This window comes from Neofelis nebulosa, chromosome 4 (assembly GCF_028018385.1).
Source record: "Neofelis nebulosa isolate mNeoNeb1 chromosome 4, mNeoNeb1.pri, whole genome shotgun sequence".
In the NCBI taxonomy this organism is placed as follows: Eukaryota; Metazoa; Chordata; class Mammalia; order Carnivora; family Felidae; genus Neofelis; species Neofelis nebulosa.
Genome location: NC_080785.1, coordinates 160,969,785 through 160,993,791, shown reverse-complemented (window position 1 = coordinate 160,993,791; position 24,007 = coordinate 160,969,785). Strand labels below are relative to the sequence as shown.

Below are 24,007 nucleotides of genomic sequence, written 5' to 3'. Positions count from 1 at the left end.
GGGGAAGGAGAGAGGCCACTGGCTGCAGGAGGAGGGAGGTGACTAGAAGAATGAGAGAACCTTCCACCGTGAACAGGAGGGTTCAAACTGTTTTAGTTGGATATTAAAGGCAAGGGGCGCCTGGGTGGCTCAGTCGGTTAAGCGTCCAACTTCAGCTCAGGTCATGATCTCACGGTCCGTGAGTTCAAGCCCCGCATCGGGCTCTGTGCTGACAGCTCAGAGCCTGGAGCCTGTTTCGGATTCTGTGTCTCCCTCTCTCTCTGACCCTCCCCCGTTCATGCTCTGTCTCTCTCTGTCTCAAAAATAAATAAATGTTAAAAAAAATAAAAATAAAGGCAAGAAGGGCCCAGAAAGTGGGAGGGTCCAGGGACACCCAGGCCCCAGGCACTTGGGGACATGCAGGCCAGTGATCGGACGCAATCCCATAAGTCATTTAGAGCCGATACATGAGGTAGGGCACGATACACACATACAATTACCAAGAGTGTCTATGTGGGAAGATGTGTTCCTGGGTGGGCAGGGTGGGCAGGGAGGGGCCCACCCCCTGCCTCCTGTTTCCCAGGAGGCCTGGATCCCAGGGCTGGTCCCTGCTCTGCACTTGGCCCACTGTAACCTTGAGTAAGATCATTCTGCTTTCTGGGCTTTACTTTCCCCACCTGGGAAAAGGCCATGTCATGGTAGATACGTGCCTCTTAGATACAGAGATGGTTAAGCACAGTGCATCCAGTTTCAAATGTACATCGCACAAATGCTCGTAAACGTGACCTGGGTGAGCCTAGCCATTCACTCAGGCGGACACTCGTATCACACAATCACACACAAGTGCACATAGGCCAAATCACACTGACACATGTAGGTACGCAACCACACACACACACACACACACACACACACACACAAATATCCAGCCGTGTTGTCACATAAATAATAGACACACCTAGAGAGAAAACCATCACAACGTAGAATCACACATACAGACACACGACCACACGGAACACCGTCACACCAGCTTACAAATGCACAGACATTCGGGCACACAGCCACAGCCCCAGTTACAGTGGCACACAACCGCCCCACAGTCAACCGCCCCACAACGTCGCGCACGCATCCACATACAGATGCAGAGCCACAATCACACACGTAGACGTTTGAAGCACAGCGCGTGGCATCACTCCAAGTCACGCACGCAGTCACACGTGGCTACCCATACTTCCTGGAACAGACTGGCAGGTTGGACTGAGATCGCCCGCTGGAGCCCACCCCACACCCCCACGGCACCCATTAGAGGAGACATCGAGGTCTGGGTTCCAGGACTCTTTTTTTTCTCGGGCGTCAGTGGCCTCACTTAAACGCCAGAATCCCTCCGCACACGCCCCCCTGCAACTGACCAATCAGGTGTAGGCCGAGCCCCCGCCTAGGGCCAATCAGAACAGGAATCCAGCTGGCCAATTGGCTCCCAGCACTCACCTTCCGCCCCCTCCCTGTTCTGCTTCTTAAAGCAGCTAATAAAGCTTGGCCTGGGCCAAGCTGGCTCCACAGGCAAGGCTACCGTGGCCCTTTTAAAAGGCAGAGCTGCGGAGGAGCCGAGTCCGAGCACACACCAATGAGAGGCCCCATTCGGCATCCGCCCCTCCCACCCCCTCCAGAGGTCAGAAGCTTTTGCGTGTTGTACTGTGGACCGTACGGTGAGCGCGGAGGCCTCAGGTAAGCACCGGCGAGAGGGGCGATTGGTGCCGGGGGCCAGGCCTGCCGGTGGGAGCCACGCCGCTCTGACGCCCCTGCTCCTCCAGGTTGGCCGTGGTTGCTCCGCTTGCCCGTCCGCTGCTCAAATGGCCCTGAGAGGCGTTTCCGGGCGGCTGCTGAGCCGTGGACCAGGCCTGAGCCTCCTGCGCGGGTGGGGCTCGGCGGCGACGCAAACTGGTCAGTGCCGGGTCGGGGGCAGGGCGGGGAGGGTGGAACTGGAGGCTCGGGAACATTCCCGGGGTGACTTTCCCGTCCTGTGTTTGCAGAAAAGGGCGGGAAGACACAGAACCGAGCGGCCAAGTGTAAGGACCCCTCCTTGCGCCGGGCGGCTGCGGCCCTTGTCCAGCTGTCTGTCTGCCCCGGGTGGGTTCTGTCCCAGGATCGACGACTGCCGGGGCGGGGAGGCAGGGCGTGGCCAGGGCCAGAGGCAGTGAGTTTCCCGGAGAAATGCCATCTTGTCAGTCTTCTCTGCAACCCACATCCACCAGGAGCCAGATGGGAGTGGAGGAGTGGGGCTGAGGATTCCAGGAGAGGAGGGTGCGGTGGTGGGCTGGGCTGAGTCAAGCCCGGCCCCAATCTCTGCTCCCTGTCCCAGCCTCACGTCCTGAATTTGACTGGAGGGACCCGCTGCTGCTGGAGGAGCAGCTGACCGCGGATGAGATCCTCATCAGGGACACCTTCCGCACCTACTGCCAGGAGCGCCTCATGCCCCGAATCCTGCTGGCCAATCGCAACGAAGGTGCCCAGGCAGGCGGGGGTGGGTGGGCACTCCCTACCGTGCGCACCTGCTCTGCCTGCTTTAGCTGGGCGCCTGGACTCCTGTGCCGCTGGGATGGGGGCTCCAGTGGGCTGGGGCTGGGCCTGAATGTGGGCATCCGTCTCTTTGCAGTTTTTCACCGGGAGATCATCTCGGAGATGGGGGAGCTTGGTGTGCTGGGCCCCACCATCAAAGGTAGGGACAGATTTATCTCCACACGCCGCCGCCCCCACTGTGTCCTGGAAAGCCCCTTCCTATCCCTGATCCTGAGTTTCCCAATCTGCAAATCGAGGCTGTTACGCCTCCTTCTGAAAGTGGCTGCGAGGGAAAATGAATAAACCCTCAAGCTAGGGCCAGCTTGGCGCCCCCTCCTTGGGCTCCCTTATGTAGCTCTGTCTCTTGGACCCCAGGAATCACACTGGGCTTTGTCTCCCATTGCCCTATCTTCCCTCCCCTCCCCTCAGGGTATGGCTGTGCTGGAGTCTCTTCTGTGGCCTATGGGCTCCTAGCCCGAGAGCTGGAGCGGGTGGATAGCGGCTATAGGTCAGCAATGAGCGTCCAGTCTTCCCTCGTCATGCACCCCATCTACGCCTATGGCAGCAAGGCCCAGCAGCAGAAGTACCTGCCCCGGCTGGGTGAGCAGCTGCCTGTGGAGCCTGCCGGAAACCAGACCATCCCAGTGGTCTGGAACTTAGGAATGGGACTGTCCCCAGAGCCTGCCTTCTTCCCCTACTTCCAAGATAGCCCCAGTGGCCACCGAGATTCCCTGCAGATCCCGGGGCCCCGCTGCTCCGTCTGATCCGGACCGTCCCCTCCTAGGTCTCTCTCTCGACTCTGCCCCTCTCTCACCACCATCATCTCCCTCCTAATTTGCTCCCCCATCCCCAGCCCAGAGTTTAAAGTCTTAACTTCCTGACTGAGTCCACGAGGCCGCACATGAGTAGGCCTCTGCTGACCATTCCAGCTCACCTTTGGCCACTCTCTTGACTGCTTCTCCTCAGCCAGACTCGGCTTCTTGGGATTCTCCGAATGTACTACTGGGCCTTGGCACATCTGTACCCCCTGCTGGGACCACTCTTCTCCGTCCTTCCTCCTCCTGCTTAACTCCTTTTCACTGACTTTAAGACAGATTATCTGACTCCTTCCTGACTCCTGGGGCGGCCTCTCCCCATCGTGGCATTGTTACTGTGGCCTGGGGGGCTGAGGCTGTCCCCATACCCCCTGGGAGTGCCACGAGAGCAGGGTTGGATCTGCCTTTGGCCTGGCTTGATCGAGAGACTGACAATTTTCAGTTGAGGGGATGAGTGGGGGACTGGCAGATTTGTGACCCTGTCTTGTGCCTGCAGCCAAGGGGGAGCTCCTGGGCTGCTTCGGGCTCACAGAGCCCAACCACGGGAGTGACCCTGGCAGCATGGAGACCAGAGCCCGTCACAACCCATCTAACAAGAGCTACACCCTCAACGGGACCAAGACCTGGTGAGGGGTCTGGGTGTCTCAGGCAGGTGGGCAGGGGCAGGGGGGAGGTGGCCAGATCCTCACTGCCTGTCCCTCCCCCAGGATCACCAATTCACCTGTGGCCGACCTGTTTGTAGTGTGGGCTCGATGTGAAGATGGCCGCATTCGGGGCTTCCTGCTGGAGAAGGGGATGCGGGGCCTCTCAGCCCCCAAGATTGAGGGCAAGTTCTCCCTGCGGGCGTCGTCCACAGGCATGATCGTCATGGACGGTGTGGAGGTGCCGGAGGAGAACGTGCTGCCTGACGTATCTGGTCTGTCGGTGAGCAATGGCCACCTTGGGAACTGGTATCAGCTCACCTGCTGGCTCAGCTTTCTTGGGCAGGCGCCGGGCCGGGGACCCAGCTGGGGAACAGACACAGTCCCTGCGCTTGTGGAGCCCACACACTAGTGATTCTGAGAGGTTCTGCTTGGCTCTCCGATGTGTGGAAGTTGCCCCTTTGGTGACCATCTTGCTCATACCGGCTCTGCCCTGGCCACATACAGTCCGGAACCAGTTTAACCCTTTGATGCGTGTGCATCTTTTTGTCTCCTTATGTCACCTCCTAGACCTGAGCATCCAACCCAGATCCTGGGCTGGGTAAAACTGCGTGCAAACCAAGGGTGAGCAGGCGCCGAGCAAGACTTGCTGTGCATGAGCTCTGGTGCCAGGACCGTGTGGGATCCAAATGGCTGCCCTGAGTCCCTCTGTTTATACTGACTGCGTGTCTGGAGAGGGGGCTTCCCCCTACTTGAGAACAGGGCCTTTCAGCTCCCGGTGGGGCTGAGGCCCCTCTCTCAACCCTACAGGGGCCCTTTGGCTGCCTAAACAATGCCCGGTTTGGCATCACCTGGGGCGTGCTCGGAGCTGCCGAATTCTGTTTGCACACAGCCCGGCAGTACACCCTGGATAGGTTTGTGGGGTTGCCAGGAGGGCTCTTGGGGATGGGGGGGCAGGGGCTCCATCCCTTACCCAACTGGTGTCTCCCCATTCCCCGCCCACCGGACGTAAGTTTCTCACTCGGTGTAACAGCCTGGGAAGTCCTTTTGAGCAGTGAGGGGCTGAGTCAATGACACGGCCAGGGTGAACTTAGCGAGGGCTGAGGCAGCCTGGGAAGGCTTCCTAGGCTGGGGCGTGAACTTGCTCATACTTACCCTGAACTTGCCCGCCTAGGATCCAGTTTGGAGCCCCACTGGCCAGGAACCAGCTGATTCAGAAGAAGCTGGCAGACATGCTCACTGAGATCACGCTGGGCCTTCACGCCTGCCTGCAGCTTGGCCGCTTAAAGGACCAAGACAAGTAGGGGCCGCATATCGGGGAAGCAGGGTGGAGGCAGCAAGGAAGGGACGCCGTGCCCCTCCTGGACATGGTGGTGGCTGGCCCTGGGGAGAAATGTCCTTCCTGCCTGGTGGTTCCTGGGGACCTATCTCTTCTTGCCCTCTTGGCCTTGATGGGACAAGACTGCCCGCTTATCCCTAACTGGGAGTTCAGTGTCTGCTGCTGTGTCTGTGACTTGGGGAATCTTTTCCCCTGGCTTTGCCCAGGGGGGGGGTTGCCCAGGGCTTAGGGATGCCTGGGGTCAGGTTTTTGTGACCCCTTACTTGTTCCATGTCTGTGCCACTCCCAGGGCCACTCCGGAAATGGTCTCCCTGCTGAAGAGGAATAACTGTGGGAAGGCCCTGGATATCGCCCGCCAGGCCCGAGACATGCTAGGGGGGAATGGGATTTCTGATGAGTATCACGTGATCCGGCATGTCATGAACCTGGAGTCTGTGAACACCTATGAAGGTAGGGCTGGGGCTCTGTGGGGAGGAGTGTTACAGCGGCCTCACTGTCTAGAGAAGGGGGGTGGGGACAGCAGGCCTGAGCCCTGCTCCCAGTTGTCATCACTAGCAGTGTGACCTGGGACAAGTCCCACTCTGTATTCTTATTAGGGGTAGCTCACACTGGGACTGTGGAAGTGAAATGGTCTCAGCCCTTTCCCCCAGGGTGCTCGGGAGGAGGGGTGCTCCCCAGACTGCTTCCAACCTCCTTGGGCATCCCCAGAGTGGGGCACGATGCCTAGAGTGAGCTGGTGGATGCCAGGGAGCAAGAGTGCAGCTACACACAGGAATCACCACTCCCTTTTATGTTAAGAGAAAAAAAAAAAAAAAAAGATAAATCATGATCAGGCTGTGGTGTCTGCACCTGGGAACTGGTTGTGACTAACACTGGGCCCAGAACCCCTGGGGAAGACAGACATGGAAAAAAAATCATTAAAAAAAGTAGTACAGTCTAGTATGAGCCAGACAGAAAAAGGGGGAGTTGTAAGAGGCGGGTGCTTATCTTGGGAAGAAAGTGGGAGCATGTTAGGCCTTAAGAGAGGTATAGCTCCCTGGGCAGAGGCAGTGAAATAGCTTTTTCTTATTCTTTCTTTTTTTTGAAATAGCTTCTGTATGCTATTCTGGATGGGACATTCCAGAAAAAGCAAGAGGGAGGGTTGAGGTGTGGGAATGACCCTGAGGACAAGCAGAGGAGGGCCTTCAGGGTGTTTTATGCAGGGGAGGGACCAGGTCAGATATACACTTTAGGAAATAAGCACACTTATTTTGCTCCATAAGAAGGAGGCAGCAATCCCTGCCTTCTACCCCTTTAAGCTGAGGAAAAGCATATAAGAGCATTGAGGGCTGTAAAATGCTACCCAGAGTTAAGAGCAGAGGATGTGGGACATGGGGATAGTGGCTTTAGGACAGGGGAGATCAGCTGGGACAAGCAATCTGTCTGATACTTGCTTTCCCATCCCATCTGTAGCTAAGAAGGGCCTGACCTGTCCCCACAGAGCTCTGCAGCAATCTCAGCCTCTGGGAAAGGAGCATGAATGGGTTGAAAATCAAACATTTAACCACCTGTGCAGGGGAGGGGGTGAATTTGCCAAGCGTAGGGAGTGCCAAAGCTGGGCCCAAGGCCAGAGCTGGGCTTGCTGAAGTTTTGGGTCTGGCACAAGGACTTTTGGATTATTTTATTTTATTTCATTTTTTGCCAAGATGCCTTACAGAACTGTGAAAAACAATTTTCTCAGCATGGCCTGAATGGTGGCCTCTGAGCCTAAGCGGGGACTCTCCCAGAAGCTGTCAGCTCTCACCATCTCTGTGGGTTTGTTCTTCTTCTGCAGTAATAGCCTAGGGGGAGGAGAGACATGAAGATTGACTTTAAAGGGAAGTCATGAGCTGTTCAGACTCCAAACCAACTCTGTATTTGTCTTGTCCAGGCACTCACGACATTCATGCTCTGATCCTTGGAAGGGCAATCACGGGGATCCAAGCGTTCACGGCCAGCAAGTGAGCACACTTCACCCGGGAGCCCAGATGGCCTCCGGCTCCTTCCCAGGGAAATGCTACGCTCTGAGCTTACTCAGGGAGGTGGCAGATGGAGCCAATTTTTATAGTGGGAAGTGAGAGACACTGATTCTTAATTATCAAAATTTTCCCTTTGAAGTCATTCAAATGTGTTCCTTAAAAAGAAGATGGGACTCTCTGTACCAAGTTTCTCAACCCACTTTTAACTGTGGATGGGAATGGATTCCACTTATCTTGGAACAGAAGCTTCTCTTGACAGGGCAGCAGGGAGAGGGAAGGAGAGGGACATGGAAGCAGTCTCTGTGACACTGATCTGATGTCTGACTGAGCAAATCCCGCCTCCCCGTGCCCCCCCCCCCCCCCCCCCCCCACCGCCTGCCACAGCAAGTTCACTGTGTGCCCTCTGATCCTCCCATCCTGGGGGTAAGTGCCTTATGCTGGAGGTTGGAGCAGAATGAAAGCGAAAGAGAGAATAATAAAGAGTCTGCATGTCTGACCCCACAGTGTTGGGCCATGTTTAATCGTAAGCACCCAAGAAGTCATTTCGGTCACAGGAAAAACATGGGGCCGTGTGGTGGGGATCCCCCCCCTCAAGTGGTCTGGCCTGTGTCTTGAGTCTTGGGCTCTGCTGTAATAATCCTGGTTAGGTGCTGACCAGGGCTGAGGGCTGTAGACAGAGAGGCCTTTGTCCTTTCTGTCACCACACAGCTGACCACACAGTGGTGGGAAATAACAGCGGTCCAGCTTCTCAGCTCAGACACACCACCGCAGAGGGGAACCTGGGGCCACCAGTGAGACGGCAAGAGCATCTGAAGGATTTTTGCAGTGACAGTGGCCCCTGTGGGGTTTAGGGCTGGGCACGGTGCTGACAGACTTGGTTTGTGTTGACATTTGCTTTCGTCTTAGCCTCCACAACTCTCCTTCCTCAGGAGGTGGCCCCATGCAGGAGTTTATATCTCGTACCTCAGGCTGGATGCACAGATCTTTGTACACTGTCTCCACGGTGTGGCACACTTGTTTGAGCTCTGTCTCCAAATGGCTGATCTTTGCCATTTTCTGGGTGAACTCTTGGAGCTTTTCCTGAATGATCTTGTTGTGGTGATTGTAAATCTGATACATCCTCTCTTCTAGCTTCTCTGTCAGGTCTGAAACCTTTTAAAGAATAAGGCATATTTTTAGAAAATCAAGGAAGGGACATCACAAGACATTTGTTTTAAATGGCTAAGATTTCTGCAATATATCTTATAAAAATGGTAAAAAAATTCCGGTGACTGGAGGTGAAATTGCCTGTATTTTGAATTTTTTTTAATGTTTATTTATTTTGAGAGAGAGAAAAAGCACAGCAGGGGAGAGGCAGAGAGAGAGAGAGAGAGAGAGAGAGGAAGGGAGAGAGAGAATCCCAAGCAGGCTCCGTGCTGTTGAGCCTGATGCAGGGTTCGATTCCACAAACAGTGAGATCATGACCTGAGCCAAAATCAAGAGTCAGATGCTCAACTGACTGAGTCACCCAGATATATGTATGTATATATATATTGAACAGACTCAAACAAGTTAGTGAGGAAATATGTAACAGGGGTGCCTGAGTGGCTCAATCAGTTAAGCGTCCGACTTCCACTCAGGTCATGATCTCACAGTTCGTGGGTTCGAGCCCCACATCGGGCTCTGTGCTGACGGCTCAGAGCCTGGAGCCTGCTTCGGATTCTGTGTCTCCCTCTCACTCTCTGCGCCCCCCCCCCCCCCCCCCCGCCCCATGCTCTGTCTCTGTCTCTCAAAAAGAAAATGTGACAAAGTAGCCTCTGGGTAGTGGGATCATAGAAATTTTTTTTAATGTTTATTTTTATTTTTGAGCGAGAGGGAGAGAGAATGCATGCAGGAGGGGCGGAGAGAGAGGGAGACAGAATTCACTCTGCGCTGACAGCAGAGTGCAATGCAGGACTCAAACCCACGAACAGTGAGATCATGACCTGAGCCAAAGTCAGACACTTATAACCAACTGAGCCACCCAGGTGCCCCAGAATTTTAGCTAATCTCTACACCCCATGTGGGGTTGAACTTAAAACCTCAAGATCAAGAGTTGCAGGCTATAGGGGCGCCTGGGTGGCTCATCAGTTGAGCGTCTGACTTCAGCTCAGGTCATGATCTCACAGCTTTTGGGTTCAAGCTCCACGTCAGGCTCTGTGCTGATGGCTCAGAGCCTGGAGCCTGCTTTGGATTCTATGTCTCCCTCTCTCTCTCTGCCCCTCCCCTGCTCACACTCTGTCTCTCTCTCTCTCAAAAAAAAGAAACAAACATTAAAAAAAAAAAGTTGCAGACTATACTGACTGAGCCAGTCAGACACCCCACAAACCATTCAACTTTTGGAGGACAAATGGGTGTGACAATGAAGGCTCTGTCTCAGTCCCTACTCCCCTGGCCATTAGCCCTGGCATGAAATAAGAGGGCCGGCTGGGCTGTGGGTGCAAGAGGGACCTTCATTCCTCATCCTGGCCCTGTCATGTGGTACTATATGCAGTTCGCTTAGCAGCAGCAGCTCGTTCCCTCCCCTTTCACCCTTTACATAGGACTCCCTCTCCCTGCAGACCGGGGCTTTGCAGTGTGTGGGAGAATCTGTCACCTTGATCTTGAGGCTGTCCCTGAAGTTGGTCATGAGTGCATGGTCCTTCTGCCTGCTCTCGTTGATGTTTTCAATCAGGTCCTGGGCCCTCTTCTTCAGGATGTCGATGCTCAAGTCCAGAGAGGAAAAGTAGGGTCCTGACTTCCCTTCTAGCATCATCAGCTGGCGGTTGGCACTGGAGGTGGCGATAGAGGGGCTAGAAACCTGACTTCTGAAAGTACAGGAAACTGAGGTCAACACCAAGCTCTCCTGAGAGTGCTGCTGATCTGAATTAGCTCTGTGGTGGGAGGGGAACCAGTGTTGTGTGTCTCCTGTGGGCGACGCTTGTTTATTTCATTCACACACTGCCCTGAGAGGCAGGGGCAGTATCCTCATTTTATAATTGAGGAAACAGACCCAGAGGTGCAAACAAAATCCACCTAAGGTTCCAGAACAGGGGGATTTGCCTGAGTCCAAAACCCACAGTCATTTCATTACACCACTTGCTGCTTTGAAATAAGCATCAGTTAAACTATTTATAGTATATAAACAACTATAGATCCGGGCAGAGACTGTAAAAATCTAGAAGGATTCTGCATATATTGCGTGCCTGGGTGGCTTATTCAGTTGAGTGTCTGACTCTTGATTTCGGCTCAGGTCATGATCTCATGGTTCGAGAGATCGAGCCCCATGTTAGGCTCTGCACCGATACCGCGAAGCTTGCTTTGAGATTCTCTCTCTCCCTGCCCCTCCCCTGCTCTTGTGTGTGTTCTCTCTCTCAAAATAAACATTTAAAAATTTTTTTTAAAAGGAGTCTGCATATAGATTGCTTTCTCAAGACCTGCAAGAGTTTTGTTTTTTTTTTTTAATTTTGTAACGTTTATTTATTTTTGAGAGACAGAGTAGGAGTGGGGAAGGGGTAGAAAGAGAAGGAGACACAGAATCCGAAGCAGGCTCCAGGCTCTGAGCTGTCAGCACAGAGCCCAACATGGGGCTCAAACTCATGAGCGGTGAGATCATGACCCAAGCTAAAGTTGGATGCTTAACCGACTGAGCCACCCAGGTGCCCCAAATCTCTCTCTTCTTTAAACAGGATTAGGGGGACTTGCATCATTGTTTCTGGGCCCCATTTCTTTTTGTCCTTTATCTCTGGTTTATCTGATCTGTAAGCACCTTCCATCTGTCAGGCACTGTGCTAAGCTCAACGCCTGTGCTGCATCCTCTTGACCATGCTTTGGGGTTGGTCCACTCATCATCTTTACCTACCTCATAGCTGAGGACACAGGCTCAGCGTGGTTATGTCACTTTCTCTGCCAGTGTGTGGCAGAGCTGGGTGTGGCACCCAGGTGGCCTGACTCGCAGCCCACGTCCTGCTGCCCCTGGGGTCCTCAGTTTCTTCACCCTCTGAGGTCCTCCCAGGTCTTAATGGCTGAGACTCAGAGGTGCCAAGAGAGCAGTTCCTAAACACACCAGGTGACGAGCAACCATAAGGTCAGCCAAGACCACAAGCCAGGCACCGATTCCTTAGAAAATTACATCTTGAGTTTTGGATGCTTCCCCCATAAAACTATTTTTTCTTGGTGGTTTCCTGACTGGCTAAGCTCTTCATTTGGCTCAGGATACAAGCACAGTAAAATCCCTAAGCACAAGAGCCTGGGTGTCCAGAGCTCTCATCTGCATGAAAGTTCCCAGGCCCAAGACTTCAGTTGTGTCCTGGCCCTTGAGTATTCCTTTTGACAGATCATTTCTTGCCTCATTGGCTTGTGCTGACTCTCTGACTTGATCTATGAGGCCTAGCCCAGGCCAATGCTCCTTTGAGAACGTGTCCAGGACGCTGTGCCTGTCTCTATCACTGCATGTGCTTGTCACAACTCACATCCCTTCCCCCCCCTCCCCCCCGCCAGAGGGCTGTGTCCTATTTATCTCTGAATTCCCAGCACCCACCACATAGTAAATCTTCCATTGTTTGTCGAATGAATTAAGGACACCTTCCATCTGATCTATTCTTTCCTCCTCTGGCTTTGTACAAAACATACAAGTTCACCAGCCTCCAAGGCAGGACACGCGTGCATTTATCAAGATGGGAAAATGTGTCCCTGAGGCAGATGATCTATAGCAAAGACTTATGTCAACTAGAAAACAACAGAGCAACTAAAGGCTTCCTGAGCATTCTCATAAAAAGTCATTTTACTGTAGGACAAAGGTTTACCAAAGGAGTTTATGACCCCCTTAGCTTGCGATTACTCCTTTCCTTCAGGGAAGTGAGGCAAAAGAAGATTAATTCAGACCTTGGACACTGTCACTTTTTTCTTATTTTTTAAGATTTTTAGAAAATTTATTATTTTTGGGGGGGGAAGAGGAAAGGACTCAAGTGAGTGAGGGGCAGAGAGAGAGAGAGAGAATCCCATGAGGGGCAGAGAGAGAGAAGCAGGGCTCGAGCGCACAAACCATGAGATCATGACCTGTGTCAAAGTCAGATGCTTAACTGACTGACTTAAGGTGCCCCTTAAGATTTTATTCTTAAGTAATCTCTACACCCAACATGGGGCTCAAACTCACAACCCTGAGACTGTGAGGCACCCCCACACTGGTATTTTCACATTCAGACTTTTGTAACATTTGGATGCATGTGAAAAACACAAAATGGATGGCTCCTAAAAAGACAGGCATGCTTTGCATGATGGTAATGAAGTTGGGGACAGAGGTTCAAGAAAACCTGGCGTTTGATTTCCCTGAGACCTCAAGCACTGACTGCCCTCCTGTTCAGCCTAAACCAGGGGCTCTATTACTTCAGTCTCCAGCTGGGGGCCTCAGTTGCTCTTCCCTTCAACCCTGTGTCACACCCACACCAAAACTCCACCCTGACTCTCGTAACCAAGTGCTGTATTTTTTCTCAAACTCAGGAACTTGAATGACATTGGACGAAATCATGATCCCGTGAACAGGGTTACTGCAGAGTCTTGCTCTCGAGCCTCTGGGAGTCCTTAGGACTGGGAATCCTGCCTGTGCTCTGGTCTCCTCCTTCTCATTCCTCTCAAGTCATTCCAAACTTTCATAATTCTCCTGTCCCTGATCCCACACTTGCTTCCCCTCAGGCTGAGCAGACACAGAAACAGTGCAGGCCAATAACTCCCTCCACTGCACCCCCCATAAATGCATCCACAACTACCCTTCCTCTTTCCAAACTCCCAGCTTGGCAGTCAGTGAAGGGTTCCATGCCTCTGCCAGGCTCCTGATCCCAATCCCCTTTGCACCTTGCCCTCTTCTTGTACCTTTGATCTCTCTTCTGGGCTGGCCCTTTCCAAGGCATGGCATCTCCAGTTTTACGTATTAAAACAACACACATACCCATACCCCTCCCCTCAAACACCAGCTATCCCTCGGCCAGCCACCTTCCTCTTTCCTCCCCTTCACAGCCACGTAGCTCTTCTAGAAAGAGCTGCTGACACTTTCTGAGCACATGTCTCACCTCTCACTCTCTTCTCAGCCCACTTGTTCCTGCCCCAGTTCTCAAATGAAGAGTCTCCTGCCAAGGTCCCCAGTGGCACCTGGAAGATACCTCAGACCATAAGTCCCTTGACCTTCTGGCTCCACCCTTCCCTGCCATTCCCATCACGTGGCATCCCCAGGCTCTGTTGCTGGCCCTGCTCTCTTCCCTTTACACCATCGTTCACATCCTTGCTCTGAAGCCAGAACCCTCAAACCTCCTCCCTGTTGGCCTTTCCTGCTAACCCACCACCTCACAGTGCACAACCTGTCATTCCCCAAAGGCACCCTTGTAGCTGGAATGCCCTGGCAGTCCTTTTCCCTACCTACATCCTGCCTCTTCTAGAAACTCTCTTCTGGCTGAGTTACGTGCACACAGCACCCACCGTGTCACCGACTGCACCTTAGCCTCTCCCCCATAGTCTCTGGGAGGACTGGGCTATGTGTCACTCACCTACGTTTCATGATAGCAGTAGTAAAGGGGCATGGAATAAATGAATGGCCAGCAAGGGCTTTCATTACCATCCATCTTCAAGCTACCACAACCTTCAAGCTTATTCTTGGTCCATGTCTGTCTCCTGAGCTCCCAACAACATATCTGACTACCTCCAGACCTTCTCTACTTAGCCGTCCCAGAAGCATCTGAAACTCCTTCGAATTTGCACGCTGGTATCAACATCCTCCTATGACACCAAAAGCCACCTAGTTCCCATGCCAGAAACTCAGCAGTGAGTCTAGAGTCCAGCTTCTCTCTGATCCTCCACATCCTGTGAGAAAGCCCTCCTTTCTAACTCCTTAATCTCTCCCAAATCTATCATTTGGTCTCCATCATGTGCAATTCACCTATCATGTCTCACCCGGTCCCTAGGGACCTTCTGAACTGCAATTTGATGTCCTACTCCTGCCTGACAGCTTATGAGAGTTCTCACCTGCCACAGGATCAAGTACATTCCCTAGCACGGCACACAGGGCCTTCCAGGGAGGGCCCTAGCTGCCACCTTCCCTTTCTACCCTCCACTCTGAGCAATTTGGAACCTTCAACAACTTCACCAAACCCATCAGCTTTTGCCTGAAATGACTTTCCCTTCATACAACTTCACCATTCGGAGTTCTGCTACTGCACCCACAGCACCTCCACTTACTGATCACAACACTCCCGTGGTTTATACACATTCAATCCTTCCAGCACACTGGGCACGGTCAGGATGGGGGCTGCATTCTGCACATCCCCAAGGCGGCACAGATATTCAATGAATGCTTAAAGGAAGGAACTTCTTCCAGAGCCAGGTGAAACATTCCTGCTCACAAACTTCCTTGTACCCATGGTTGCCTTGTCCCGACAGTGTAAGGATCCTGAAATTAAAATCAACGATAAAAACAGGTGCTTCTTTTTATGTAATTGCTCACAAGCTGCTGGAGCTGCTGACAGTTCAAAGTGGCTCCTTTCTCAGGCTCGAGGGATGGGGCTGGAGCGGGCTTCATGGCAGCTATGCAAATCGTGAAAAATCACTTGAATTCATCTCATTCAAATTTCGTGGTGGGACAAAGGCCTGCATCAGATGTCTGCAGAGAGCTTCCTGATTTTTTCCAACCTCTCCTTTGGGGATTTCCTTCTTTCCATTTCATTTTTCTTAATACTCAGCAGCTGCATATTAATCGGGATGCTAATGAATCATAGGCTTCCCTGGGCCTGCGTTCACCAATTAACTTTAATAAACAAAATGCACAGGGTCCTCTTCATTGGCTTCTCCCATTCCCAGGCCTGCTTCTGCTGCCCAACTCTGGATGGATGCCAGAGAACGGAAGTAGGCCCAACAAAGCAGGCTGGGTGTGCATGGCCCGCAGAGGGGTCGAGTGGGGGAGACTCGGGGTGGGGGCTGTGAACACTTTACCACGGTCATCTTTTACGATCTGTCCTCCTAAGGAGTCCCAAATTCGGTTGTGAGGATTAGGACACAGTTCCCGAGTAGGGCCCGCGCTGGCAGGGGGCCCGGGAACGGTGAGGAAATGGGTCTAAGTAAAGAGACCATCTGTTCGCTCCAGGTAAAGCTGTGATTGGCAGGCGTCTGAGCCAGAGCCGCCCGCTGGCTGGCGGGGCCCTCCCTCCGTGGCCTCTAACAGATATACAAGTAAACAACCCGCCAGCCACTTCTGACCACCGCAGGCGGCAGGCCCAGGAGGGGAGGCAAGCTAATCAAACATTCAAGGAGGAACACAACAGAATCTCCGCTGCTTGGGCAAAATGAGGTTTTGCTGAAGTACAGCCAGGAAGGGGGAAGGTTTGACTCAAAGCTACTGAACCCATTCTTCACATTCTGCTTTTCTCTCCCAAAATGTGTTCACATTTTAATCATGTCACTGAGTGTCTGCTGCTGATCTATTAATTGGCCCTTGCACCGGTTCTAATCCATCTGTTTTTTCGGCCCAAAGCTCCTGTGGAACTTATGAAGTCTTTGCTATGCTATTGTCTGTGTCTGTCACTTAAATCCAGGTCTAAACATGCTATTTGCAGGAAGATGTTATCAAGCAAATGACTTCAGTCATTTCCTTCTTTTTTTCTGGTCCTGAATTGATAATACACATCTAGAAACCACCTCACCTTGTAGCCTGCTTTACAACTGAGGAATCTGGGAGGTGGGGAGAAGCTGGCTTTATACCCAGAGTCCTCAGAGTCCTGTCCTGAGCCTGGCCTTGTCTCACTCCTTCCCCAGGTGAGCTCACTCACCCTGCCCCTGTCTCTGAAACAGTGACACCCACAGTCCACCTGTAGTCCCCTGTCCCATCCTGAGTTCCAGGTCAGCAAGTCCGGCTGTCTTCTGGATGCGTTCGCATGCATGTCCCCAGTCACCTCAAGCTCAATAAGGGTAAAATGGAACCCGTGTTCTTGCCTCTGCCACCGAAACCACTACCTGCTGGAAACCAGTCTAAAGCGGTGTGCTAGTAAACACTTAGCAAGTGGCTCTCTGTGGGGGAGAAAAAAAGGTCTGATCGGTAATGCTTGCCAATTTCCATGGTGCAGACTCCCACTATAGCCAATCGCAAGCTACCAACAAAAAGTCACTAAGTGCTATGTTGGGAAGAGATGTGTAGAACCAGCTCTTTCGAGCTGGGAGGCGCTGGCTCCAGCACACCACAGCAGGAGGGTCCCTGGTGCCAATCACAATGCCTGACACACGGGCATTTTCACTGTTTCGTAGCACACTAGCCGGGAGGCATCCTTGGTTCTTCCCCTTCCTCATGCCTCACTCAATGATCCTGCCACCCTCTCAAGAGTTCCTCTCCATCTGCCCTGCTAGATGCTACCTCCAGGGGAGGTCTCCCCGTGTCCACTCACGTCCCCTCCCACCCATTCTCCACAACGCAGCCAGTGTCTTTGGAATACAGGAACCAGAACATGGCGCGTCTCTGCCACAGCAATTCCCCTCCTAGGTATCTATCCCAGAGAAATGAAAAAATATATGTCCACACTAAAATTTGTACATGGATCTTCACAGCAGCATTACTCACAAGGACCAAAAAGCAGAAACAACTCAAATGTCCATCAACCAATGAATGGATAAATAAAATGTGGTGGATCCCATAATATAGAATATTATTCAGCCGCATAGAGAAATGAAGTTCTGATACATGGATAAACCCTGAAGACACTGGGCTCAGTGATAGAAACCAGTCACAAAGGACCACATAAGTGTAGGATTCCATTTATATGAAATGTCCAGCAGAAGCAAATTCATGGAAACAGAGAGTAGTGGTTACCAGGGGGCTGGGGAAGATGCAGAGACTAGGGGATGATGGTTAAGCGGTGCAAGGTTTCTTTTTGGGGCGAAGAAAAGGTTATAGCTGACTGTGGTGATGGTTGCACAGCTCTGTGAATATACTAAAAACAACTGAATTGTACATTGTAAGTTCGTGAATTGTAAAGCACGTGAATTATATCTCAATAAAGTTATTACCAAAAAAGTCCTCAGAGTAAGTCCATAGCTGACACAACGCCTTGTGACCTGGCGTCTGCCAAGCTCTCCGGCGTTCCTGTTGCACTCCCACCCACACCCACACCCACACCAAGCCACAATGACCTGCCTTCAGCTCCCTGAACCGCACAGGGGCTTTGCATGAACTCTTCTAAACTCCTCCTCCCGACCCCCATAGCCACCCAACATCCACTCTCCCTTACCTTTGGATTCAGTGCTGCTTCTTCAAGGGCGCCATCTCTGGCTCCCTATTCAGGGCTGGCTGTCCCCGGGGGAAATGTTTTCCCAGCACCCCAATCTCTTCGTCAGTGCTTGTTCAGCATCTGCCTCTCGGTCAGATGGAAGCACCGGGAGGGTATGAACACATCTGCCCAGTGGACTCAGGGGATCCCTGCTGCCAATCACAACGCCTGATATAATGGGCTTACCACTGTTTTGTGAACACACCAAGCTTATTCCTACCTCAGAGACTTCATCCTCGGCCTGGCATATATGGGCCCCCGAGGCCTCGCGGCTGTTTCTTCTCCCGAGACCTCCTTAGAGAACTTCCCCGACTACTCCAAACTCCCTATCACTCTAGTTGGTCCTTACCCTATTTTGCTTCTTCACAGCACTTGCCACCAATTGAAATCACATTATTATTAATTTGTCTTTTAGAAAATCAGCTCAGCAATAGACCTAGAATAGCCAATACAATACTGAAGTAGAAGAACAAAGGCGGAGGACTGATGCTACTTGACCTCAACTTACTATAAAGCTGCAGTGATCCAGATAGTGTGCTATTGGTGAACAAACAGACGACAGATCAAGAGAACAGAGTAGAGAGCCCAGAAATAGACCCACACATATACAGTCAACTGATCTTTGACAAAGGAGCAAAGAAAATTCAACGGAGAAACGAGTCTTTACAACAAATGGTGTTGAAATAACTGGAGAGCGGTAGGGGGGAAAAAAGCTAGACACAGATCTCACACTTTCACAAAAACTAGATCACAGACCTGAATGTCAAACACAAGACTATAAAACTTCCGGAAGATATCAAAGGAAAGAATCTAGAGGACCTTCTTAGATATAACATCAACAGAAAAAAATTGGTAAGTTGGACTTCATTAAAATGAAAAACTTCTGCTCTGCAAAAGACACAGTGAACAAACTGAATGAAAGGACAGGCCACAAACTGGGAGAAAATCGTTGTGAAATACATGCCTGAGAAAGGACTGGTCTAAAATATACAACGAACTCTTCGAAACAGTAAGGAAACAGGGGCACCTGGGTGGCTCAGTCGGTTGAGCGTCCGACTCTTGAATTTGGTTCAGGTCATGATCTCACGATCATGAGATCGAGCCCCACGCTGGGCTCACGTGGAGCGTGTAGCCTGCTTGTGATTCCCTCTCTCCCTCTGCATCTCCCCTGCTTGCACTTTCTCTCTCTCTCTCTCTCAAAACAAAACAAAACAAAAACCAACCAATAAGGAAATAAACAACCAGATTAAAGAATGAGCAAAAGATCTGGACAGCTCACCAGAAAAGACATATGGATGACAAACATGCAAATGAGAAGCTGTTTGACTTCGTATCTCCTCAGGAAACTCTAAGTCAACACAACAAGGAGATACTACTTCACACTTATTAAAATGGTGAAAAATCCAAAATACCGACAACACCAAATGCTAGCGAGGATGCCAAGCCACAGGAACACTCTCTCATTCATGACGGGGCTATAAGCTGGCACAGCCCCTTTGGAAGGAGTTTGGAAGTTTCTGACAAAACTAAATATACTCTTATCGTCTGATCTAGCACTTGTGCTCCTCGGTATTTTCCCAAAGGAAGTGAAAACTCAGGTCCACTCAAAAACCTGCACATGAATGTTTACAGCAGCTTTGTTCAGAATTGCCCAAACGTGGAAGCAACCGAGACGTCCTTCAGCAGGTGAACGGATGCGCAAACTGCGGTCTATCCAGACCATGGAGTGTTATTCAGCACCGGGAAGAAATGGGCTATCGAGCCACGAGAAGACACAGAGGAACTTTAAGTGCATATTGCTCGGTGAAAGAAAGCTCCAGGACGGCAGAAATTCCGATTTGTTCACTGCTGCATGCTCGGCATCAGCGTCCGGCCAAAGACGACCCTCAGTAAAGAAACTTACGTAGTGAATAAAGAAATGTGCGAGAGAAAAGCTGTGTGGGTCATCCCTGATATGCCGCTCTTTCTTTGGCTCCAGCAGCTAGTCCCTTGGCTGTTTCTGTCCGTCCCACTTTCTTTTTTTTTTTAATTTTTTTTAACGTTTATTTATTTTTGAGACAGAGAGAGATAGAGCATGAACGGGGGAGGGGCAGAGAGGGAGACACAGAATCTGAAACAGGCTCCAGGGTCTGAGCTGTCAGCACAGAGCCCGACGCGGGGCTCGAACTCATGGACCGTGAGATCATGACCTGAGCCGAAGTCGGACGCTTAACCGACCGAGCCACCCAGGCGCCCCCCCACCCCTTCTTAAATATATCCAGAATCCGACTTCTCATCATCTCAGCAGATCACCCCAGGCCACGTTGGAATCACCTGGCACCTGGATGATTCCGACTCCCTCCTCACTGGTCTCCCAGATTCCACTCCTGCCCTCGCCCATCTATTCTCTACACACGGCAGCCAGAGGGACACTTTTAATGTCTTCTCCCAGAGGACTCCAAACCTCTACAAAGGTCCGGGTAGTAAACCTTTTCAGCTTTGGGGGCCCTGTGGTCTCAGCCGCAAAAACTCGACTGGGCAGAAGCAGCCACAGTCGAGCGTGCCTATGTGCCAATAAAGCTTTATTAACAACAGTCCTTGCCCGGCTTGTCGTCTCCTCGTGTCCCCCGATTTCAAACCTTTTCACGGGCAACGAACACCCAAAGTCCCATTAACCTGTCTGTCTCTCTTACCAGCTTCCTCTTGGGCTCCTCCCGCACAGTTCTGCCTACCCTCAGGGTTCACTCGTCACCTCCTCCAAGAAGACTTCCGCGATTCTCTGATCTGAACCGGCACTACTCTCTCCCTATCCCCTCCCGCTCCCGCCGCTCCCCCCAGTCTGTCTCCTCCACTCGAGTGTCAGCTCCCGGCTGTGTCCCAGCGCTTTTCACCATGCCGGGCACGTAGCAGGTGCGCGACCTCTCCGCGGGGCAAAGGCACCCAAAGCAGACACCGGCAGGGGCTCGCGGAAGAACCGGGGTGGGGGAACGAGAAGGGTGTGGACCCCGTCGGGCCGGGGTGGGGGGTGGGGGGGCTTCCTCACCTGGCTGGCCCCCGACCGGCTTCCTCTTCGCGGCTCTCCTCGTCCTGCTGCCGCTCCTTGCTGTCCCCCAGCGGCTGTGGCTCTGGGTCCTTGCACTCTACGTGGGGCAGGTCCACCTGTGAGCACAGCCAGCGCTTGAGAGGCCAGAGGAGGGAAGGCGAGAAGGGGTCAGACCCCCCCCCCTCCCCTTTCCCGTCCCTTCGACCCCGGGCACCTCCGTGTGCCGCTGCGCAAGGCCGGGGACCCCCCCCCCCCAGGAGAGACGCGCGGGGCTGGGACGGGCACCACGAGGTCGGGGACGTGCGCTGGGACGGCCCTGCGCCCGGAGCGCCGGAGGACGGAGGCGGGGAGACCAGGGCGGGCTGGGGTGAGGGCAGGGGCTCCGGGAGGCGCGCTGGGGGCCCCGGGCTCCTAACTGGGGGTGTGTGTGCTGGCTCGAGTCCTTCGAGGAAGGAGAAGAGGCAGGGGAAAAAGTAGAAAAGAAAAGGGTGCGGCGCCTGGGTGTCTGAGACTTTCTCTACCCTGCTCCTGCCACGCGCCATGCGTGGAAGTCTGTCCTTCCGGCCCGTGTCAGCCACACAGCCCCCCCGTCCGTCAGTCAGGGCCCGGTCAGTCAGTCAAGAAATCGGGGCCCGGCCGGGCGAGGCGTGGCCTCGACGGTAGGGGGCAAGCGGCCGGGTTCTGGTCCTCCAGGGAAGCCCGAGATCTCGGCCGTTCCCAGTCTGTCCGCCCGCCGCCCACGCGAAGGCAACAAACGCCGCGTACTCCCTGCCGCTCCATCCTGTCTTTTCCCGCCTTCTCCTTCACTCTCTCTGCGCACGCGCCGGCCCCGCCCCCCGGCTCGCGCGCCCCCCGGGCACGTGCTGCATCACGCGCGCCTGGTTCCGCCTCTTTCTGGGAACTTGCGCGCGCAGCGGGGCGGAGTCGGCCGTTAATCCGCGGTTGGGCCGTCCCAGGGGCTGCGCGCGCAGCGGGCGCCGCCTGGAGGGAGGAGGGGGCGGTCTCTGGGCGTGCGTGTGCCCAGAAGGGAGGATCCTGGGCGCCCTGTGGGTGGGGGGCATCGAGCTGTCTCGGCGTTAGTGCTTAGGTTTCACTTCACCCGCGCTGTCCCGTGAAATCTGTGCAAGAAAAAGGCCTCACGGTTGCTGTTCTTTGATTGTGACCTATTGCCTTAAGTGAAAAAGTTTATGCAGTGCCACCTTGAGTCAGAGTTACTTGTGCACTCTAAAACTGTCAGCTTCTTAAAAGCTTGGTAGGGTCTGGCCTTTACAGACTCGGACCCATATCTCTTACGAACAATGGTAGTAATAACAATAATAATGGACACTTGAGGCGTCAAAGATGGGGAGAAAATATTTGCAAAACATGTATTCATAACTCAGCCAGCATCTACAAAGAATTCTTACAACTGGATAAGACAACCCCCCCCCCCCCTTAAAAATGGGCAAAGGATTTGAATAGGCGTTTGCAGTGCAAAGGTCCTGAGGGGAGCAAACTCAAGTGTGCTTGAGCAGCTAGGCCTAGTGGGGAGGGAGAAACAGGGGTTGTGGGTGAGGGATCAATGTTGGGCAGGTTTGGGCTGGGAGCCGAAGCAAGGGGTTAGGATTTTGCTCCAGTTCACTGGTAAGGTGGACCTGCTCTCTGAAACACCTGGCATAGTGTCCAGGTAGGAGAGGCAGCAGGGATCCTGCGCGGGGCTCTGTCTCCTGCCACACAAGGACGGGCACACATCTTGACACCTACATTCTGGAGAACGTGGCTTGAATCTGGGCTCTCTAACCAGCAAGAGGGGCTGGAGGGGGCGGGGCGGGGGCGGCATAAAACTGCCACTCAATCTCGAAATCCATCTTTGCCTGTAACTGAGGCAATAAAATCTAAAACGTCAGACTACTGTAAGGGATTCAGAGAAAAACCTATGGAACACAATAGTTTAATACAAAGCAGCTAACACTAGTATCTTGTGGCAAAGCCACAATGTAAGCAAAATGTAGCTTCCTGCAGCACCAGATTTGAAGATTTGAGGATTATCTGAGAAAAATCTCAAAGATTTACTGTTAAGCATGCACACACAAACACGTACACAGTGACCGGGAACAAAAGCAACACGCAATTTGCTGGAATTTTTTTTTAATGGTGCAGCGTCTGTGTAACTTCTGAAGACAAGCAAAGTCCAACCATGTTTTGTGAAGATAATATATACAATAGCAAAAGCTTAAAAACACAGGAGAATGAGAAACACCAAATTTAGGAGGGAGCAATCTCAGCAAGGTGCTGGCTAAAGGAGACAGGACAAGCCCACAGGCTCTTCAAACCATTAGGCACATGGATCTAAAATGTGAAAGACCCAAAACAAATATACAATGTGCCCATTTGATCCAACCTGGGCAGATGGTGTTAGGCTTTTTTTTTTTTTTTTTTAATGTTTATTCATTTTTGAAAAAGAGAGAGCACAAGCAGGGGTGGGGCGGAGAGAGAGGGGGACACAGATTCCGAAGCAGGCTCCAGGCTCTGAGCTGTCAGCACAGAGCCTGATGTGGGGCTCGAACTCACAGACCGCGAGATCATGACCTGAGCCAAAGTCGGACGCTCAACCGTCTGAGCCACCCAGGTGCCCGTTAGGCTTAATTTTAACATTATATATGCTTCACCTTCCCCACCCACCTTCATTTTTCTGTGGCCTCACCTCTCCCTTTCCCATTTCTGCATTTATCTGTTTATGCCTCCTGTGTTCCCTCCCCCCCCCCCCCCCCCCACCCTCACGCCAGCTCTCAAGGGCAGGGACCTGAGTCAGCTTTGCGGTCTTCAGCTCAGGACGTTGCTGGGACTCAGGAGGTGCACATTTGTTGCATGAATGAGTATTTTTCCGTACGAGTGAATTAATTTGAAATAAAGGAAAAAAAATCAACCAAGTAGCCCTTGGGAGATTGGTGCCCACAGGCCCTGGGACTGGAGAAGCCCAGGGCCTCAGCTGCCAACTGTTTGGGTTTAACGACGGCTTCATGGTTATACAACTGTTCACATTTCCAAAGTGCACTGACCCTGAAGATGTGGGGTGAGCAACGTGGGGGCTGAGATTTGCTTTAAAGTACCTGCACAGAAACAGAGATCCCACTCACCGTTCAATGTTCACGTTCTGTGAGATCATGACCTGAGCTGAAGCCAGACGCTTAACCCACTGAGCCACTCAGGTGCCCCTTATGAGAATTTTTTTCCTAACATAAAAAGAGCAGCTTTTTAGGGGGAGGATGGAGGGATGAACAGGCGGAGCACAAGACTTTTAGGGCAGTGAAAATACTCTGCACGATACCGTAGCGATGGAAACACATCATCTTACGTTGTCCAAACCCAGACAAGGTACAACACCGA

The 24,007-nt window shown here is 52.4% G+C and overlaps 2 protein-coding genes across 8 annotated transcripts; one reads left to right on the top strand and one right to left on the bottom strand.

Moving 5' to 3' along the window:
• The first annotated feature begins 1,558 nt into the window (after window positions 1-1,558).
• GCDH (glutaryl-CoA dehydrogenase) lies at window positions 1,559-7,828 on the top strand. The gene is made up of 12 exons (XM_058727846.1): window positions 1,559-1,704; window positions 1,791-1,920; window positions 2,010-2,045; window positions 2,339-2,482; window positions 2,633-2,695; window positions 2,965-3,135; window positions 3,847-3,976; window positions 4,058-4,274; window positions 4,802-4,905; window positions 5,166-5,291; window positions 5,620-5,780; window positions 7,240-7,828. The coding sequence occupies exons 2-12, from the start codon at window positions 1,830-1,832 to the stop codon at window positions 7,311-7,313; spliced, it is 1,317 nt and encodes a 438-aa protein (XP_058583829.1). The 5' UTR covers window positions 1,559-1,704; window positions 1,791-1,829; the 3' UTR covers window positions 7,314-7,828.
• On the bottom strand, window positions 6,976-21,550 carry SYCE2 (synaptonemal complex central element protein 2). Of its 7 annotated transcripts, none has more exons than XM_058727853.1 (5): window positions 21,407-21,550; window positions 20,642-20,757; window positions 9,942-10,116; window positions 8,291-8,479; window positions 6,976-7,150 (listed from the first exon to the last, which is right to left on the bottom strand). In XM_058727853.1, the coding sequence occupies exons 1-5, from the start codon at window positions 21,419-21,421 to the stop codon at window positions 7,103-7,105; spliced, it is 543 nt and encodes a 180-aa protein (XP_058583836.1). In that variant the 5' UTR covers window positions 21,422-21,550; the 3' UTR covers window positions 6,976-7,102. The 7 variants fall into 7 exon arrangements, with proteins under 7 accessions (XP_058583836.1, XP_058583835.1, XP_058583833.1 ...); XM_058727852.1 differs by having other exon boundaries at window positions 9,942-10,152; window positions 21,407-21,549; XM_058727850.1 differs by having other exon boundaries at window positions 9,942-10,152; window positions 20,642-20,775; window positions 21,407-21,467.
• Window positions 21,551-24,007: the final 2,457 nt, after the last annotated feature.

What these genes read in the sequence shown, in the direction of transcription:
- GCDH (XM_058727846.1), top strand. Translation starts at nt 1,830, where the DNA reads ATGGCCCTGAGAGGCGTTTCCGGGCGGCTGCTGAGCCGTGGACCAGGC. An exon ending in CTCGGCGGCGACGCAAACTG is followed by an intron (nt 1,921 to 2,009) that starts GTCAGTGCCGGG and finishes CTGTGTTTGCAG; the next exon opens with AAAAGGGCGGGAAGACACAG. An exon ending in GAAGTACCTGCCCCGGCTGG is followed by an intron (nt 3,136 to 3,846) that starts GTGAGCAGCTGC and finishes TTGTGCCTGCAG; the next exon opens with CCAAGGGGGAGCTCCTGGGC.
- SYCE2 (XM_058727847.1), bottom strand. Translation starts at nt 21,183, where the DNA reads ATGGCGCGTGGCAGGAGCAGGGTAGAGAAAGTCTCAGACACCCAGGCG. An exon ending in GCCGGTCGGGGGCCAGCCAG is followed by an intron (nt 10,153 to 20,641) that starts GTGAGGAAGCCC and finishes CTGTACTTTCAG; the next exon opens with AAGTCAGGTTTCTAGCCCCT. An exon ending in GGGACAGCCTCAAGATCAAG is followed by an intron (nt 8,480 to 9,941) that starts GTGACAGATTCT and finishes ATTCTTTAAAAG; the next exon opens with GTTTCAGACCTGACAGAGAA.